This window comes from Helianthus annuus, chromosome 11 (assembly GCF_002127325.2).
Source record: "Helianthus annuus cultivar XRQ/B chromosome 11, HanXRQr2.0-SUNRISE, whole genome shotgun sequence".
Lineage (NCBI taxonomy): Eukaryota > Viridiplantae > Streptophyta > Magnoliopsida > Asterales > Asteraceae > Helianthus > Helianthus annuus.
Window position 1 is genome coordinate 17,026,801 of NC_035443.2, and position 18,984 is coordinate 17,045,784.

Consider the following 18,984-nt stretch of genomic DNA (forward strand, 5'->3'; position numbering starts at 1 on the left):
CTAGGCAAGCCCACTTCCCACATGGGCTCCCCTTGGGCCTGCTTGGCCCACATGGCCTAAAGCTTAGCCCAAATGACCTATAAAGGTCCACAATCTAATATAAACTAACCCGGTAAAGCCCAGTTCGTAACCATAGTCCGTTGTATTAATTTGATGCGTCAGTCTCACACTTCAGGGCCTAACAATCTCCCCCTAGACTGATGCCATCAAATTGTCTTCATAACTTGAATTCAGCAACGTCTTCAACGAGATCTATGGTTGTCGCTATGCTGCAGATGTTGTGGAAGTTCTTGACTTCTGAACCCTCAGCACTGGGTCTCTTTCTTCAGCTTTTGTGGTTAGCTTCGTATCAGGATCACGATCAGCTTTGCTTGAAAATCTTGTTAAAAAGAATGTGAGAGGAGGATTCTCAGCAGCTCTTTTCTTCTTCAGTCTTTGTCTTTCAAGCAGGTTCACGGTACTTCTTCAAATGTACTTTCACTGTCAGACGGCTTTTCGTATCCGGTTCTTCCGACTCAGGTACATCTTGTTGTTGTGCTGCTTCAGGCTTCTTCAGCAACTAACAACATCTCAGTCTTCATCAACCCCTGTCCTTGATTGAAATCAAGGTCTGCACATGCTCACAAACTCATAAGCAAACATTTCTTATACAACAGGGAGAGTACCACATGAACACTAGGTACATCCAAGTACTCGTACTCGGATTTCACAATTTAAACTCTTTTAACTTTTGATGATCAGTCAAATCTTCAAGAACGGTTACATTTTTTAATTTTTAAGAGAAACAAATAAACACACTATTTTTGGATTTTTTGAATTTTTCTATTTTTTTTATTTTTTTTTTAACTTTTAAGAACTAAAACAAATAAAAACTCAAAATATAAACAACTACCATAATATACAATTACAATTGCAAATGGGATCAAAATTCGTTCTCAGGCAGACTAAGGAACATTTTTCAGTACGAGCCTAATCAAACTGGTCTATGCGATTGCCAATATGTTTGTCCACTTAAACTTTAACGCTCAACTTTCAAATTTTCAACTTCGTGATATCATTAAGGTAATATTATACTATTATACCCGTGTGTCCCATTCCAAGGCATACCCCCGCGATCAAGGTAAGCACAACGATTCATCGTAACAAGTGAGTATACTGATGTCATCCTTTAAGATATCCTGACTGTGCAGTCTGCATATAATCTATTTTATCATGTTTTGATTTCTTAACAATGAACACCCAAATAAATACTAATCAAATCCTGGAAATATAAACAGCACACTCTATCATGCAAGTATCCTCCCTACCACATATTTCACAAGTCCAATCCAGATTTCTGAAATCTTAACTGGGAGTAGATTGAGAAGAGAACAGAATAGATCTTTTGCAGAGATGGTATAATATACAGATCAAATGAGTTTTTCTCAATTTGATATAGGTTTATTGGGGTTTCTTTTGAGCACTTGAGGGCCTCTTTCGGGTGTTTAGATCTACAGCGCGACAACGTACAGCTAGGTCAGCATGTATCTGGATGCAGCAGAAGCTGACATTGCCTAGCACCTCCAGGTCAGCATGTATCTGGATGCAGCAGAGGAGGTACATGACTTTTTCAGGGAAGATTTCAGAATCAGATCAAAATTGTGTGTATCGGGAAAACATACAGACATTCAAATAGAAATGAGCTAATTTCAAGTGACTTTCTTTCCTGGGGTCATGTACAATTTTAGTTCTGAGCAGAAGGACAACCAAGATATCCCCGGATGATTCAACAATATAAAGACCCGAAACCTCAGATGTTGGCTATCTATCAACGCAAGATTTAAGACCATAAAATCATACGCCGTTGGTATGTTACCCACATGGTACATAGTTCGTTATGTTTATATCACTTAGTATCTTTTATCATGTTGAGCGTCAAGCCTATCGACATATCGCAGTAGATCCTAGTCTTTTCAGCTATGGCACCTTACATGTGTTAGTCAAACCCTTTAACACAAACATTTATTTCACTTCCCATATCATGCAATCTTTCTTTTTGGCTTTTTCATTTTTCTAATGTTTTTGTGTTTTTCTTATTTTCTCCCCCTAAAGCAATACATATATACAGCAAACTCTTTTTGTATTTTTCTTTTCTGAGTTTTCTCCCCCTAAACTCTATATATGTCTCTCTCTCCCCCTAAATTTGTGCATAAATCTTGGATTTTTGCGCAAATTTACCATTTACTAGAGAAAGGACACTTTATATACAAAGTTATAAACTAAGACAAAGAGAGAAAAATATTTTTGTTTAACCGTTCTATCATCAGATTGAAGACTAATCAAATTCAAATCAAAGTACTGAATTTAAACGGTACCTTTTGCTGATCATTTCTTACTTCTTTTATCTCCTCCAAAGGAAACATATCATCTGTAAAAAAAATTTGAACTTTCTGCAACAGTGAAATGTTACCCATTTTATCTCTGGAACAACCGCTATCAACATTCCAGAGATTGTCAACAGCTCCTCCTTGGTTGTTCCTGAAAAGTAAGGAGATTAGTAAGACATGGGTACCCAGGCCATCGTGGTCCTGGGATTTCCTGAAGCATCAAAGTAAGACACTTCCTTCAAACATAAGTCCCCTTTTGTCTCAAGGATTGGAGACGTTGCTGCTTTGAATTTGGGTTTCCAAATTTGTTTCGGCTTAGCAAACGCATTTGTTGCCTTCGGTTGAGTAACTTTAGCTGTTTCAGGTTTGTTAGTTTTAGAAAAACATTTTTGTTCCTGAGAAACCTTGCGTTTGTTTTTGGCAGTGTTCCAATCCCCATCAGAAGGTTTAACCTTAGGATTCACATTCTTCATTGCCTTAGGTGAAGATACCTTCATCGGCTTAGAATGGTAGTTATCCTTTGATGTAACCCTCCGATTTTGCATATAATAGGGTACGTAGGGACGCCTTGTGCAGTTTCTAGCAATGTGACCCGCAATGCCACAGTTGTAGCAAGTTTGTCTTTTCACCGGAAAGACGTTTTGAGCAGCTTGATTCGCTCTAGCAGGTCCTGAAGGACAAACCGGTCCTTTTTGCGCTGGATGTGCCTGCACATTTCTCTTAGATGAAGACGAATTGGGGTGCTTGTATTTGTTGTTTGCAGAAGTCTTGTTGCTCTGAGCACCATTCTTCGTCTTTTCTCCCTTATTGGAGCTTTCAATCACCTTGTCACGAGCCTTATGAGATCGTGATTGTCCTTGATAAGCAGAATTCGCATACCCCCGACTTTGATCTGCTTGTTTTGGCTCATTTCGCTTGTTGTGAACCTGCTCACAAACATTAGCACACGAGTGAGTGTTGGCATTTCGTTGCACTTTTGGACGATGAACACAATTTCTAGCAATGTGTCCAGGAATTCCACAGTTGAAACATGTCTGTCGTTTCAATGTATGGAGATTCTGAGAGCTAACAACATTATCTAATTTGATGGGTCTAGATGGCCGAGCTTGCGTTGCCTGTGTTCCATGTGCCTTTTCTGAGTCCTTTTGTACCTGTTGATCAGAACTAGCACAAGCATGAGATGTAGACGAATGATGAGATTCATCCTTCTCACTTTTATCATGATCATTTTGAAAAACCGGTGTTTCAGTTTTATCTTTATTTTCAGAAACATTTTTCGGTGACTGTTCATTTATTTCAACCCCTTTTTCTTCTTTAATAGATTCAGATTCAGTTTCGATTTTAGGACAAGTTGAAATTTCATCAACACATGTTTCATGTGAATCCGATTTAGGTTTGCTTTCATCTACAGTTTCCAATGGGGTCCCACTAGATTTAACATTAGGGACACCCACTGAGACAGATTCAGAAGAAGAATCAGGATACTCTTGATTTTCTTGAGAAGTCGTTTCAGTGGTTTCACTGAATGCATCCTGAGGGACCTCGCCTGTAACATTTTCACAAGCTGAAAAATTAGAGATGTTAGGATCACAAGCATTAGCTGAAAAACAATCACCACACTTATTGTTCAAATCATCCACACAAACATTATCAGTTTTGCCCAAAACAACAGGCTCACAAGACGAAACATAAGCAGAAAACGACGCAAACAAAGAACTAGTAAAAGCAATGTCAGACGCAGTTGGTTCAGAATAATATTCAAAATATGGTTCAGAAACATTTGAAATAACGACCGGTTCACTCCCATGAACATCACCACACTTTGCTTCAGGGCTATCATCTGCACATGACGATGAAACATTAGGATCAATTGTGCCTTTGGGAACAAAATTCAATGGAGTTGACTTTTGTGGCTCAACATGTCTGTCATGAACAGACGATTTGTTATTTTTCGAACCATAAGTCATTTTACTCTCGTTCAGCATCTCCTCCTCAGTCATTGGTAGATAAGTGTAATTATCATTGTACGGAGGAGGAGTCTGATTATAACCCAATCCCGACCTTTTCTTTTTAGAATACGCTAATTGTTAATCACACAGATTTTTGACTAATTTACTGGAGGAATCGAATTTTTTAATGTTTAACTGATTAATTTGGTATTTATCCCTAACATTCTCCAGTTCTTTAGTCACCTCACACAGTTTTTCTTTGACTATGATGAGTTGGGCCGTAGCTACACTAACATCGTCCTTGAGTTGAACGATGTCCTTACGCTGAGCTTCGATTTTCTCTTTGAAAAGTTTTTCGTTTTTCGTTAAAGTGAAATTTTTCCGTTTAATTTCATTATAGTCTTCGATTAGCTCAGCGTTGTGAATTCTATAAGCCTCAACTCGTTCCCTACATTCAGGAGTGCAGAAAACAGAAAGTGTATCTTCAACAGTCATTTCTTGAACCACGGGTTTGTGAAATACGAATGCCATGATTTCAGCGGGTGGTTGACACGTTTGTTCTTCTCCTCAAAACACAAACCAAACAAGAACCCGTGTACTCGCTCACTCAAAACCCTTTGCACGCGAATCGAGCCCGCTTTCTGAACCGCACCTCAAAAATCTGTCAAAACCGTTATCACAACCAAATAAACAAACCTTTTTTTTTATTATTTTTATTTATTTATTTATTTTTTTAAGAGAATTTTAATTAATTTTATTAAGTTAGTTAAAATATATAATATAAGCTTATTATTATCAGTTAATGATTAATTTATATTATAATTAATGATGATTGGCTAATGATGACCTTATGATTATTAGAATTATTATTATTATATTAAAATCAACACACTGCATGTCTTCTTCGTTCAAACCACATACCCCAAAACCCTATTTTTTTAAAAAAAAAAATTCAGTCACTGTGGCACATCTTTCTAAACAATAACTCGAGACCCTTTAACACGATGGACAGTGTCGGACTCGTGAACTCACTCGAGACAGTGAAGACAGGATGTTGTTGGTTGCGTCTGGAAACGGTGTTTGTCGAATCGTTGTCGGAGTGGATGAACGAATAGTTGCAGGTTGGACGGTGAACGATTGACGGAAAAAATGATGCGATGAAGGTCGCCGGAATATGTTGGTCGATGAGGAGATGCGGGTTGATCGGAGATGCAGGTTGATCGGAGCTGTTGAACGATGATGGTGATGTCGTAGTTTTGACGAGTGGAACACCGGAGACGAAGCTGTGATAAGGGTGGCGGCGATGACAGAGATCGGAGAGAATGACCGATGACGATGACGTTTATTGCCGGAGAAAACGAAGATGAAACAGCAGATCGTTAGATGTGATATGACCGGAGAGGTTAATCGAAGTTGAATATGACCGACGTTGGAGGTGTATGGTGTTGTAGATGATATCGGATGATATGAAGATGAACGATGATAACTAGCAAGGTTGATCCCAATATTGAACGTTGATGATGATAAAGTTGCAGGTTGACAGTTGCGACTCGGAACACGGCGGTTGCGACTCGGAACGGAACCGTGATGAATCGAGACCTTGATTGCGACTTGTGATGTTGATGATGATGTTGCGACTCGAGAACCAAGATGTTGAAAGGAGTCGAGACCGCGGTTGCGATGAAGATGACCCGAGAACTCGGTTGCGACTCGGAACGGAAGTTGCGAGTTAGATGATCAGTTGGTTGCGACTCAGATTGCGGAAGATGATGATGTTGGTTGCGACTAGAAATCAGTGAAGATGATGAACTGTGAGACGGTTGCGAGTCGGAACGGTGGATGCGGTTGCGACTCGAAATTGGAACCGTGGTGACTCGAGACAGGCTGAAGACTGTGTTGGAACAACGGTTGCGACTCGAAAACAATTTTTCCAATATTTTTGGAATTGTAACCGAACAATTTTTCCAATATTTTTGAAATTGTAACCAAACAATTTTTCCAATATTTTTGAAATTGTAACCGAACAATTTTTCCAATATTTTTGGAAATTTAAATCTTTTTCCAAACAGAAAGATATTTCTTTTAAAAATTAAAAATAATCTTCGAATATCTTTTAACACTATCAAAAGCAATTGACAAACCAAACTATAATGATTTTTGATAGAAGTTTGATGAACACAACCAAGAACACGAAGAACGCGATGAACGCCAAACCAAAAACAGTGAAAATCTTGAATCTTTGATATCACACCGAGCCTAGAAATAGGTTCCAAAGGCTCTGATACCACTTGTAAGTCCCGTGAAACCGGATCTTTCAATGATATCAAACAACACCAAGTTTGTGCGGAATCCAAACTTGATGTGATTCAAGAATAAATCGAGAAATATGAAAATACGAATCAAAAATATGGAAACGAAGAACAAACCGAATCACTTTTAACCACTTGCACACGATTCTATTACTTTGACAAGCAAAACCGTCTGGTACAAATGATCACCACCAACTCGAAACCTCTAGCTCTCTCTCTAGGAATTTGTAACTGTTAATTTCCAACCCTAAAACAAGTAGAAAACTTGTTTATATACCTAGGCAAGCCCACTTCCCACATGGGCTCCCCTTGGGCCTGCTTGGCCCACATGGCCTAAAGCTTAGCCCAAATGACCTATAAAGGTCCACAATCTAATATAAACTAACCCGGTAAAGCCCAGTTCGTAACCATAGTCCGTTGTATTAATTTGATGCGTCAGTCTCACACTTCAGGGCCTAACACATCTACCTCTGAAAGTACAACGGAGAGTATTAGTGACACTCTAGTAAAACTAAGAAGTCTCGAAGAACTATACAAAGAGACAGAGGAAATTCAAGTAGATCCACAAGAATTATTACTTGCTGAAGAAGAACCAAGGAATTACAAGGAAGCGTCTAGTGACAAAAAGTGGATTGAAGCAATGAAGGCCGAGTTAGACTCGATAAACAAAAATAACACTTGGAGGTTGACAGAGTTTCCAAGAAATCACAAGGCAATAGGTTTGAAATGGGTATTCAAGACTAGGAAAGATGCAAACGGAAACGTGGTTAGACACAAAGCAAGTCTGGTTGCAAAAGGATATATTCAGCAACACGAAATAGACTTTGACGAAGTTTTTGCACCAGTAGCGCGCATAGAGACAGTTCGACTAATGTTGGCTTTAGTAGCATATCAAGGTTGGGAAGTACATCACTTAGACGTGAAGTCTGCATTCTTACACGGAGATCTCAAGGAGTAGGTCTATGTCTCATAACCAGAAGGATTTGTAAAGCCAAGAAATGATGGAAAGGTTTATAAACTATCAAAAGCACTGTATGGATTAAGACAAGCACCAAGAGCTTGGAATACGAAGTTAGATCAAACCCTAAAGTCACTTGACTTCAAGAAGTGCACTTTAGAGAATGCAATCTATACAAGGATGAGTAAGACTTCTACACTAATAGTCGGAGTCTGTGTTGATGATTTGATAGTCACTGGAACATCAAGGAAGGAGATAGATATTTTCAAATCTCAGATGAAGAACAAGTTTGAAATGAGTGATCTAGAATTGCTAGCATATAATCTGGGAATAGAAGTTATTCAAGCAGGGGGGGTGGGATAGCCATCAAGCAGACAGGCTATATCAACAAGATACTCAAAGACACTGTTATGTTATCCTACAATGACACAAAGATTCCCATGAATCCAAGAACACAATTAACGAAGACTGAAGAAGGAGATCTAGTAGATGCAACACATTACAGAAGCCTGACAGGTTCTCTCAGGTACTTATTGCATACAAGGCCAGATCTATGTTACCCAGTCAGTCTGCTTAGTAGATTCATGCAAGAACCAAAGGAGCAACACTTGAAAGCAGTGAAGCAAATAATACGTTATATCAAAGGAACTAAAGAGCATGGAATCATATACAAGAAGCAAGGAGGATGTAAGATCACAGGTTATAGTGATAGCAGTTTTGGAGTTAATACAGACAAAGGAAAAGGAACAACTGGACTGGTATTCTACTTTGGAGAATCACCTATAACCTGGTGTACACAGAAGCAACAGACAGTGGCATTATCATCATGTGAATCAGAATTTATGGCAGCCACTACAGCAGCATGCCAAGCACTATGGCTTAACAGACTATTAAGTGAAATTACAGGCTGGAAGGAAGAGAAGATAACACTCAGAGTGGATAATGTTTTTGCAATAACACTCATGAGAAATCCAGTCTTTCATGGAAGAAGCAAGCACATTGATACACGCTATCATTTCATAAGAGAATGCGTGGAGAACGAAGATATCACTGTGGAACATGTAAGTGGAGAACTACAACGGGCAGATATACTAACAAAAGCACTAGCAAGGATCAAGTTCGCTACTATGAGAGAACTGCTCGGAGTTCAAGATCTGCAACAACCTAAGGATGTTCATGATTAGGGGGGTGAATAAAATTGCTAATCATTACACATCCTAAACTACAAGGGTTTTATGGTAATTAAAGAAAATAGTGGTGGTTACAAAGTTCAGGGGCTGTTTATGACATTTCAGAAGTTGGTGACTTCCACCCCAAGGGGTGCGAAACCCCTAGGGTATCCTCTTTGATCGACGGCTACAAAGGGCACCACCTAGGGACACACCCATTCGATTAGTGGCTGTGATTAAGAAGGAAAGACGCACATCTTCACATTTAATTATAACCACAAGATCTAGAGACAAATCCGATCACGAAGGGACATGTCTCTACACTCTTACCGTTAGATTAGTATAAATAGGGATAGATAGTTTCATTTGTAATCATTCCATTGTATTCAAATTCAGTATTCAATAAAGTTTGGATTAACGTTTATGTTCTAGAGATCAAAGATCAAGTCTGGGCAACAGGGTGGGGTGGGTTTTATATAAAATAAATAAAAATGTTTTGTTATATTTTAAAATTACAAAACGGCACTGACGTTTTATGACATATTTGCCCTTATGTTAAGAGATCTCATTTGACGACGTTAGGAAAGTGGGCTGAAATGACAACAAACAAACATACCAAACCCTAGTGAAAAACAAACTTTTTTATGTCTAAAGGGGCATATGTGGCCAAATGTCAAGGGCCAAAATGGCAGTTTACTCTTATTATTAAGATTGGCTAATTCTTTTTGTGGATTCCTTTAGGTGAGTAGTTCTTGTAAGTAGATTATTTGACTCAGTTTTGTTTGTATTGGGACACGCAATCCAAACATTCGATGTTTATTGCTTAATGGTTTGATTTGACTGATTGTTAACAATTATATATTATTTGAAAACTTATTCTTTATCCTTCAGTTTTGTGAGTTTTAGTAATTGAGATATATTGAAAAAGGAAGGTTGGTAATTTGTAATTGATAATTAAGTGATAAACCTTTTATTGCTATGCAATCCGAGTAAATTTTCCTTGTTATCACAATCGATTAATTAACTTTTATAATTATTTTAATGAAAGTCAATTTTCAAAAAAAAAAAAATAAATAATATAATTATGTCTGTAGTGTTGACTCAAAAATTCCAAATGCTTCTACTAAGACATAGAATCTCTGTATCCAATTGAGTACTTAAACCTTCTAAACTTTAAGTGGCCTACTACCTCACTTTCTACAGCTAAACATAAACGCAGCCACGCACCCGTAATTTTGCTTAGAAACCTCAACCCTCTAGAAAGGCTTTGCAATGGCAAAACAATGGTAGTAACACAATTCCTTTGAAGAATCATTGAGGTGTAAATGTATATTTGTTCCAAAGATTTCTTTAATCCACAAGGACAAGGGACTTCCTTTAAATTTCAAAAGAAAATAGTTTCCAATAAGGCTTTGCTACGCAATGACTATAAACAAAAGCCAAGGTTAATCACTAGACAGAATCAGGATCTACTTACCATGTCCGGTATTCACCCATGGCCAACTACATGTAGCCTTATCAAGGGAAACCGCACTTGAATCTTTGTAAAACAATGATTATAACAAAAAAAAACCATAGTTTATACCGACTTTCTTAATGAGATCAACAATCTTTGTTAGCAACTTAGCATACTTACATAGGTTGAAGGACCTGTACATTATTCCAGAAGTGTGAGAAGTGTATTATAACACTATATAACACCATATAAACACCGTATGACACTATGTAATACCATATAACACTATGTAACACTATATGATGTCTCTCGTTAGTGACATGCAAAAAGCAACTAAACTACGTAGATAGGATAAGTCTGATATCGAACCAGAGGAGGATTGTGAAAAGTGTCGAATGAAAAGTATTAATTAATTACTACTGAATTGGAAAATCGGTGAGATTGATTATAAGAATTATCTAAATTAACGAATAAAAATGAAGAAAAAGATTGAGTTGTAATAAACAATGATGAGAAAAGGTGATTCAGATTGTGTGATTAACTAATAACTTAGCTGATTGTCATATTGGATACTATGGGTTAAACGATATAATTATCAACTATTCATGCAATGAATAATTATTCAACCAACAAAGTATAATCGGATTTAAATTTCTCTGTCTAACACAGGATTCGTTTGTCACACGAATTATAAAAACGCAAGTAAAGACCGTTTGTCACACGGTTACCATCCGAACTCAATACATAAAACAATAAACCAAATCAATAGCGTCTTACACAATCATTCACCCGAAGTGTTCACGAGAGATTTAGCCGCTCATTTCGGTTGAATTTTGTTTGCCTGTGTTTTTCGTTCCCCTATCTTCCGTCGAACTGTGTTTTTGTGATATTGTGTATTGATATTGATGATCATCATATATGGCGGCCCAAACAGAAGTCCACGAGCCCACTCCTTGCCATCAAAGCCCATGTGCTCCACATGAGTCTTTGATTGTTGTGTTGTCTGCCGCCAAAAAGAAGTCCACATGTGCTTCAACAAGTCTCGGGCCCACTTGTCTCCACAAGTCACGTGAATGAAGGCTGCCTTCAATAAAGAATGATGATGTCTTGGCTCTTGTGCCACCTCCCACTATATGCGTCCAAATTACAATTTTTTTATAGATCCTTTTTAAATCCTCCAAGAATCAATTACGCGATGGAGTTCCTTTCTAAACCGTAGCTTACGGTTAAAACCATAAGTTACGGTCTTGACATTCTATTCCCTGTTTATTTGCTTGGCCGTAGATTATGCTTGAACATCGTAGCATACGTATCCACAGTCGTTCCATTTAATCACTTCGCACTCCAACTTAACCAACTTACGCCGATTAACCTATAAACCACAAGAACTCGTAGTTATCACATTCGAGGTGTATAATCACGCAAAACACATTAATACACGTAGTATAATACACATTAAGGCTCAGGTTTCACACACTCCATCACATCCCCACACTTATCTTTGATTGTCCTCAAGCAACTATCACAAACATTACTCACCTTATTAACGAATCCCTATTGAATCCCTTACCGAATCAACAATTCAAGGTCCCAAATCATACCCGTCCCATAGACTGACACAATCGAGATTGACAATCTGACAAATAAATGATATGCATTTAAAACAATTTAAGACTTGTCTAACTAAAACTAACATGCTTATATTACTACACACATGCCACACGTCCCTCACAATGATCACTCCTCTCGGTTTAATCAAGACTAGCGTGTAATGTGCTAGTGTATAATTCACTCAAAACCAAATATGCTACCTTGGAGTCATAAGCTTGTATAGCAATCACACCTCCACTGTATCAAATAACGTAGCACATATCAAAAGGACTTACGGGTTTTTGGGTTATGGGTAAAGGTAGGGAAATATTTTTTTGGCTTTTTATATTTATTTGGCGAACACAAACGAACATACCAAACCATGACAACTTTATTCACAATAACTACCAAAACTTTGGGATATTTTCGACCCATTTATATAACACAAACATAATAATACTTTTATTTTTTTTTCCTTTATTTTTCTCTTTTTTTTTTCATTTCATTTTTTTTAATTTTTTTTTCTTTCTTTTTTCAACAAACATCTAACATGTACTTGTCATTCATGGTTGGTAAGCAAACGAGTCACACAAGGTGTATCAAACGAAGGGTAAAAGGCTCAACACGGTTAACTAAGGTGGGTGGATAGACAATCAATATATAACACAATGGAAGGGATACTATTGCCTTTATCATCTATGCATACGTTAAATCACAGTCTCGGCACGTATCAAACCACACAAGTTCTAACACAAAGCAACATATGGCCTCCACTCAACAATTGAACAATTATAGCAATTCAACTAACAATTAAGTAGGCTCAGATATCTCACCGAACAAAAGGAATATGGGTTACCGACACGTAGCATGTGTAATTCCTAAAGCATGTTACCCCTAGTTAGGCATCTCTTCTCAACTATTTTTTTTAACTTGTCAGAAATACTCTCATGAAACTTAAAGGGACAACCATGACTAGGGATCTAAGTTAGTTTAATATCAGCAAGAAACCCTTTAGCAATTGAAAACGTTGGTTTTCATGAAGTTCAAGCATTCTTGAGATAAAAATTTTTAAAATTTTTCAATTTTTAGCAATTTCAACCCTTCACGCATTTAAGATCACAATCTTACCAACCCTCTCTCGAGTTACCGCATCCCCACACTTGGGATACATTGTCCCCAATGTATGGTGCAATTTAGAATCCGAACTCGAGAGATACCACCTAACAAACCATGAACGGCTAACAACTAAACGACTCGACCCAAAGAAACCACTCCCAACAGAAAAATTCACACCACCAAGTACACAAAAACAAATAAAACACAGGATAGATAAACACATGCACCTGATTAGAAAACAAGTGAGTGTCTGTGGCGGTGTAGCTGTTGCGATCTAACCAGAACATACGCCCCTCATAGATTCTTTGAAATCTCATCGGGGATGTTGCCAAACATCCCCACACTTGATTCATTGCATCCGTGAAGATAGAATCGGAGGAACCTGTCAAAACACAACACACCAAACAAAACCAAAACAAAGTACAAACTCTACATCCTCGGGCTGCCTCCCAAGAGCGCTAAGTTTAAAGGTCTTCAGCCAGACCGTACCTGATATGCGCTACGGTGGTCTCAATGCACACTTACCCAATGTATTTCCCATGAATGCACGAAAATTTACATGCCATCTCCATAGGTTTGTCAGTATAATTGGCATGTTCAGACTCCACCTGCGGGATTCACTAATCCACTTCACGAGATATACCTTGATGTCTAGTTGTTTCACCCTTCTCATCTTCTTACTCGAACCCTCTTCCCCACACTTATTAATTTAAATGATTGATATGGGAAGAGGTTCGGTACACATATTTATCTCCTCAGACTGCTCTGCCTCCTCATCCTCACACACCATCTGATCCACCAGTGACTCTTCATCAGATAAAGGATTTATTGGTGTGGTATTATCCTCCACAACCTCCTCCTCCATGTGAGAATAATCTCTAATATCATCAGGTAATGGTGAGAGACGCTCTTCTATTTCTATCTTCATTTTTAATTTCTAACACTTAGAAACTAGACAGCTGATTCGATCTTCATCGGAAAGGTTGGGTGCTGATAAATATTGCTCGAGTTTGGACGAAGTCACTTCCAACATAGCAAGCTCTTTCTCCTCCTCGATTTGATAAATATAAACACCCCCGGGCTCAGAATATTCCTCAGGATGATACTGTCGGTATCCCTGATACGGTTTTGAGATGTATGCATCCATCATTTTTTTATTCCAATACTCTGGATTTTCCAAATACACCGCGCACACATCCTCATCATAAGAAGTATGATAACGACCGCAACAGAAACATCGTCCATCCGTCCTTGGCTCATAATAAGCATCCTTGTCCCGATCCCATCCGTCAGAGTAATAACCATCCTCCACCGTTGTATCAGAATCATTGGAATATGGTGGAGGGGAAGGATTATCATAGCAAGGCATCGGTGGTTCTTCCAATTTCGCTTTCTCCCGTCTAAATCGGGCCTCGTGGCAACCGATACACAGGTGAAGTGGTTCCCTGCACAAAATGCATCTAAGAGAGCTGCAGAATATTGTAAGATCTGTCATCCTGCACAAACACAAAAAAACACAAGCACCACGCATAAATCTGAACAAAACAAACAAAACTGACACTATTTTTGGATTTTTATTTTTTTTATTTATTATTATTTTTTTAAACTAAAACTTAACACTAAACACTTTGCGCACGCCTCCGCGGAAACGACGCCATTTTGATGTCTGTCGTTAGTGACATGCAAAAACCAACTAAACTACGTAGATAGGATAAGTCGGATATCGAACCAGAGGAGGATTGTGGAAAGTGTCCAATGAAAAGTATTAATTAATAACTACTGAATTGCAAAATCGATGAGATTGATTATAAGAATTATCTAAATTAACAAATAAAAATGAAGAAAAAGATTGAGTTGTAATATTGTCATATTGGATACTATGGGTTTAACGATATAATTATCAACTATTCATGCAATGAATAATTATTCAACCAACAAAGTATAATCAGATTTAAACGTATTTATTTCTCTGTCTTACACAGGATTCGTTTGTCACACGAATTATAAAAACGCAAGTAAAGACCGTCTGTCACACGGTTACAATCCGAACTCAATACATAAAACAATAAACCAAATCAATAGCGTCTTACACAATCATTCACCCGAAGTGTTCACGAGAGATTTAGCCGCTCATCTCGGTTGAATTTTGTCTGCCTGTGTTTTTCGTTCCCCTATCTTCCGTCGAACTGTGTTTTTGTGATGTTGTGTATTGATATTGATGATCATCATATATGGCGGCCCAAACAGAAGTCCACGAGCCCACTCCTTGCCATCAAAGCCCATGTGCTCTACATGAGTCTTTGATTGTTGTGTTGTCTGCCGCCAAAAAGAAGTCCACATGTGCTTCAACAAGTCTCGGGCCCACTTGTCTCCACAAGTCACGTGAATGAAGGCTGCCTTTAATAAAGAATGATGATGTCTTGGCTCTTGTGCCACCTCCCACTATATGCGTCCAAATTACGGTTTTTTTAATAGATCCTTTTTAAATCCTCCAAGAATCAATTACGCGATGGAGTTCCTTTCTAAACCGTAGCTTATGGTTAAAACCATAAGTTACGGTCTTGACATTCTGTTCCCTGTTTATTTGCTTGGCCGTAGATTATGCTTGAACACCGTAGCATACGTATCCATAGTCGTTCCGTTTAATCACTTCGCACTCCAACTTAACCAAATTACACCGATTAACCTGTAAACCATAAGAACTCGTAGTTATCACATTCGAGGTGTATAATCACGTAAAACGCATTAATACACGTAGTATAATACACATTAAGGCTCAGGTTTCACACACTCCATCACTATATAACAAATATAACACTATATTTTGTCTGATAGCATGTCTATGATAGATGTATAGTGTTATATATTGTTATATAGTATTATATAGTGTTACATAGTGTTATATGGTGTTGTATGGTGTTATACGGTGTTTATATGGTGTTATATAGTGTTATATGTAATGTTATAATACATTTCTCACACTTCTGAATTAATGTACACCGTTCCTACCCTACTTACATATAACACAATTTGTATTGCCATTGAACATATTACAATTGGTTGGTAATAACAAAAAACAGGATTCCCTCCTCTACATATATATAGTAAGTACAACCAATGTCTACATAACATCTATGTCTCAATTTTGTTGTATAAATTGTCTAAAGATGTAATTAATTAATAAACGATATGAATTATTTGTTGCCAAAATTACATACTACTTAGGGGGTGTTTGGGATTGCATTTTCAACCTGATTATTTGATTATTGTGTTTTGAAATCGCAAAAAATCTCTTTTGAGTGTTTGGTAAAAAATTAATAAAAAGTGATTTTTTACGTTTTGTAGAGTTCAAAACGTGATAATCCATAAGTCACCCCTTGCTGCAGGAAAACGTGATAATCCAAAAACTGATTTTTTACGTTTTCACTTATTTATTTTTTTAAAATATATATACTTGCCAAACACTCAAATAGTTGATTATCTGATTATTGTGATATCAAACAACATAATCAAATCCAAACAATGTTGATTATCTAATTATTGTGATATCAAACAACATAATCAAATCCAAACACTATCTGATTCTGATTATTCAAAACGCATAATCTATTTTCAAAACTCAACCCCAAACACCCCTTGATGTTGTTATCGCATCACAGTATACATAATAATTAATAACATGTGTCAGTTCCATATTACAATTCAGAAAGAAAAAAGCTTACTTAATATTTAACCTTACTCCTATACTATCCTGCCAATCTATTTTCTACATGCATCCACAGGAAAATAGGAAGATGTCAGTCAGACCATTAAGAGATATCCGACCTAAGGAAAAGCCAAAGATAATTGAAGTAAAAGTTGTGAAGAAGTGGATAGCGAACAGTAAAGCAACGCTCAACAAGAAGAATGAACTGTGATCAGTTAGTAGATGTAGATCGACATGTAAGTGTTAATTACAAACTCTTGTATTTCATTAGCAATTTTCCTCAACAAAACATTAACATTATAGAATTTGACAACAACAAATTAATGGTTAATTGTCACACACATACAAAGAGAAAGAACCAACTGCAATAACATTTTGATATTCTCTAGTTCTTTAGGGCAGGCGGGGTGGTTAACTAGTGATAAAATCTATCACTCACAAGCACCAATCAAGTTCCGCCATGTCATCAACCATTTTTTCCATCACTCACAACCTTTTTTAGGCGGGGTGGTCATCACTCACCACCACACCCAACAATTTCCCCCCAACCAACAAATACCCTCACATAAATAAATGTTTCGCCCCCTTTCTCTTTCATGAAACACACGTGTCAACATGCAGAGAGATGCCACATGCAGGTGTCAAACATACAACCCCATGCAGAACAAATGCAGAATGTTAACAAAACTTCAACGCGTTGTACGTTTAACGCGTTTTGTTATAACGCGTGATGGATGGGTCCGGCGCCGGTGTTGCGTGATCCTTCAACGCGTTATGAAGCTCCATTACGTACCGCCCCGAGTGGCCTTACTACTGATACAGATTTGAAACAATAAGGGGGGACGGGGCGCCCCCGTGATGGCTATCCACCACGCGTGGAACAAAAAATAACACCGCCGCCACCAATTTGAAAACGCATTGATTTGAAAACGCGTCAAAAATATCACGCGTTGTGTGTGTTTGTGTGATGAGATGCTTTTAAATGGAGATAAGTTTGTGGTGAGTGACGGGCATTTCCACTAAAATCCACCACTAGTGATGGAATAAAGCTCGATGACGTGGCAGAACTTGATTGGATGTTGTGAGTGATGAGTGAGTGGTGAGTGATGGGCGCCCCTACCCCTAAATATGTTAAAGAATGCTTGTTTACGGTTTACCACTACTTGATCTAACAGTCCAAATATCACTGTATGGGGATGGGATAGAAGCCACAGGTGACGCGTCTCATGTTATAGTGGGCGGGTCGATAAAACGAACTTTATCCAACAAGCAAAAATAAAATCCTCAAGAAAGTAGTACTGCGAGATAAGCGGTAAACATTAGAAACCAGCCTAAATTTTGGCAAACTAAGATCAAAGAGCTATAAAAACAAACTAAGATCAAAGAGCTATAAAAAATATTTTTGTTGATACACAGGAGAAACAAGATAGAGATTACCCTTTGGCCAGGAGACATTTGTGGCCATCACAGCCATACAAGTATGAAACTTCTATGCTATGTGTAGCTAATAAACGTTTGCTCCTAGCTTTTTTTATAACATTAGTTTTTGAACTTCTACATACAGGACTCATTCAGCTAGAATCAACTCACCTGACTACAGTTGCTTTGCACCCAAAGACACCACATACTACAGAATATGTATCAAGGTAAACCCCATCCACAAAAAGGGGAAAAAGTTACTGACAACAAAAGAGAAAAAAATGTTGACGAAATTGATCAAAACAGGCTGAAGGCACTTTCACCGTTTCAGGCAGAAGATGCAGAAGATCCAATGCTACTCTGTTCGAGTTCACTTCACCTCAGAGAATGCATGACCAGCGAACCAGGTAGTAATGCATTGTCAATTTAGCACTCGTTTGAATAACCTATCATATAACGACTACCTACCACTAACTTTATCTTAGCCTAGATAGATAACTAAATAGTTGGTACTTTGATTATGAATGTTAACCCACTATCTTTCAAGATAGTCCGTAACAAGCAAAGAAAACCGACTAGCAACTTCCATGTTTTCATTTAATCATATGAGTAACCAATACCTAGCATTTACTTATCACTTCAATAATTTTGTAATTAGCCTTTTACTTAACTTTGCTATTGTATTATGTCATGCAGTACCTCTAAATAAATTCCAAAACAAATTTCTTGACTTCCAGCTTCATAACAACTAAAATACAGGACTCCACACGGTTCGAAGGTCTTATTGACTTCCAGTTTCATAACAACTAAAATACAGGACTCCACACGGTATAGAACCCACTTATGGATTTATAAAATTTATACAAACCGCAGCTGGTACTACGTGAACTGCTTTAAATGCAACAAATTTAGAAGGTATTAGACCCGGTGGGTATGGGGGTCGGCA

At 37.7% G+C, this 18,984-nt stretch overlaps 1 protein-coding gene across 1 annotated transcript; it reads left to right on the plus strand.

Moving 5' to 3' along the window:
- The first annotated feature begins 8,022 nt into the window (after positions 1 to 8,022).
- On the plus strand, positions 8,023 to 8,766 carry LOC118483977 (secreted RxLR effector protein 161-like). The gene has a single exon (XM_035979804.1). The coding sequence runs from the start codon at positions 8,023 to 8,025 to the stop codon at positions 8,764 to 8,766; it is 744 nt and encodes a 247-aa protein (XP_035835697.1).
- Positions 8,767 to 18,984: the final 10,218 nt, after the last annotated feature.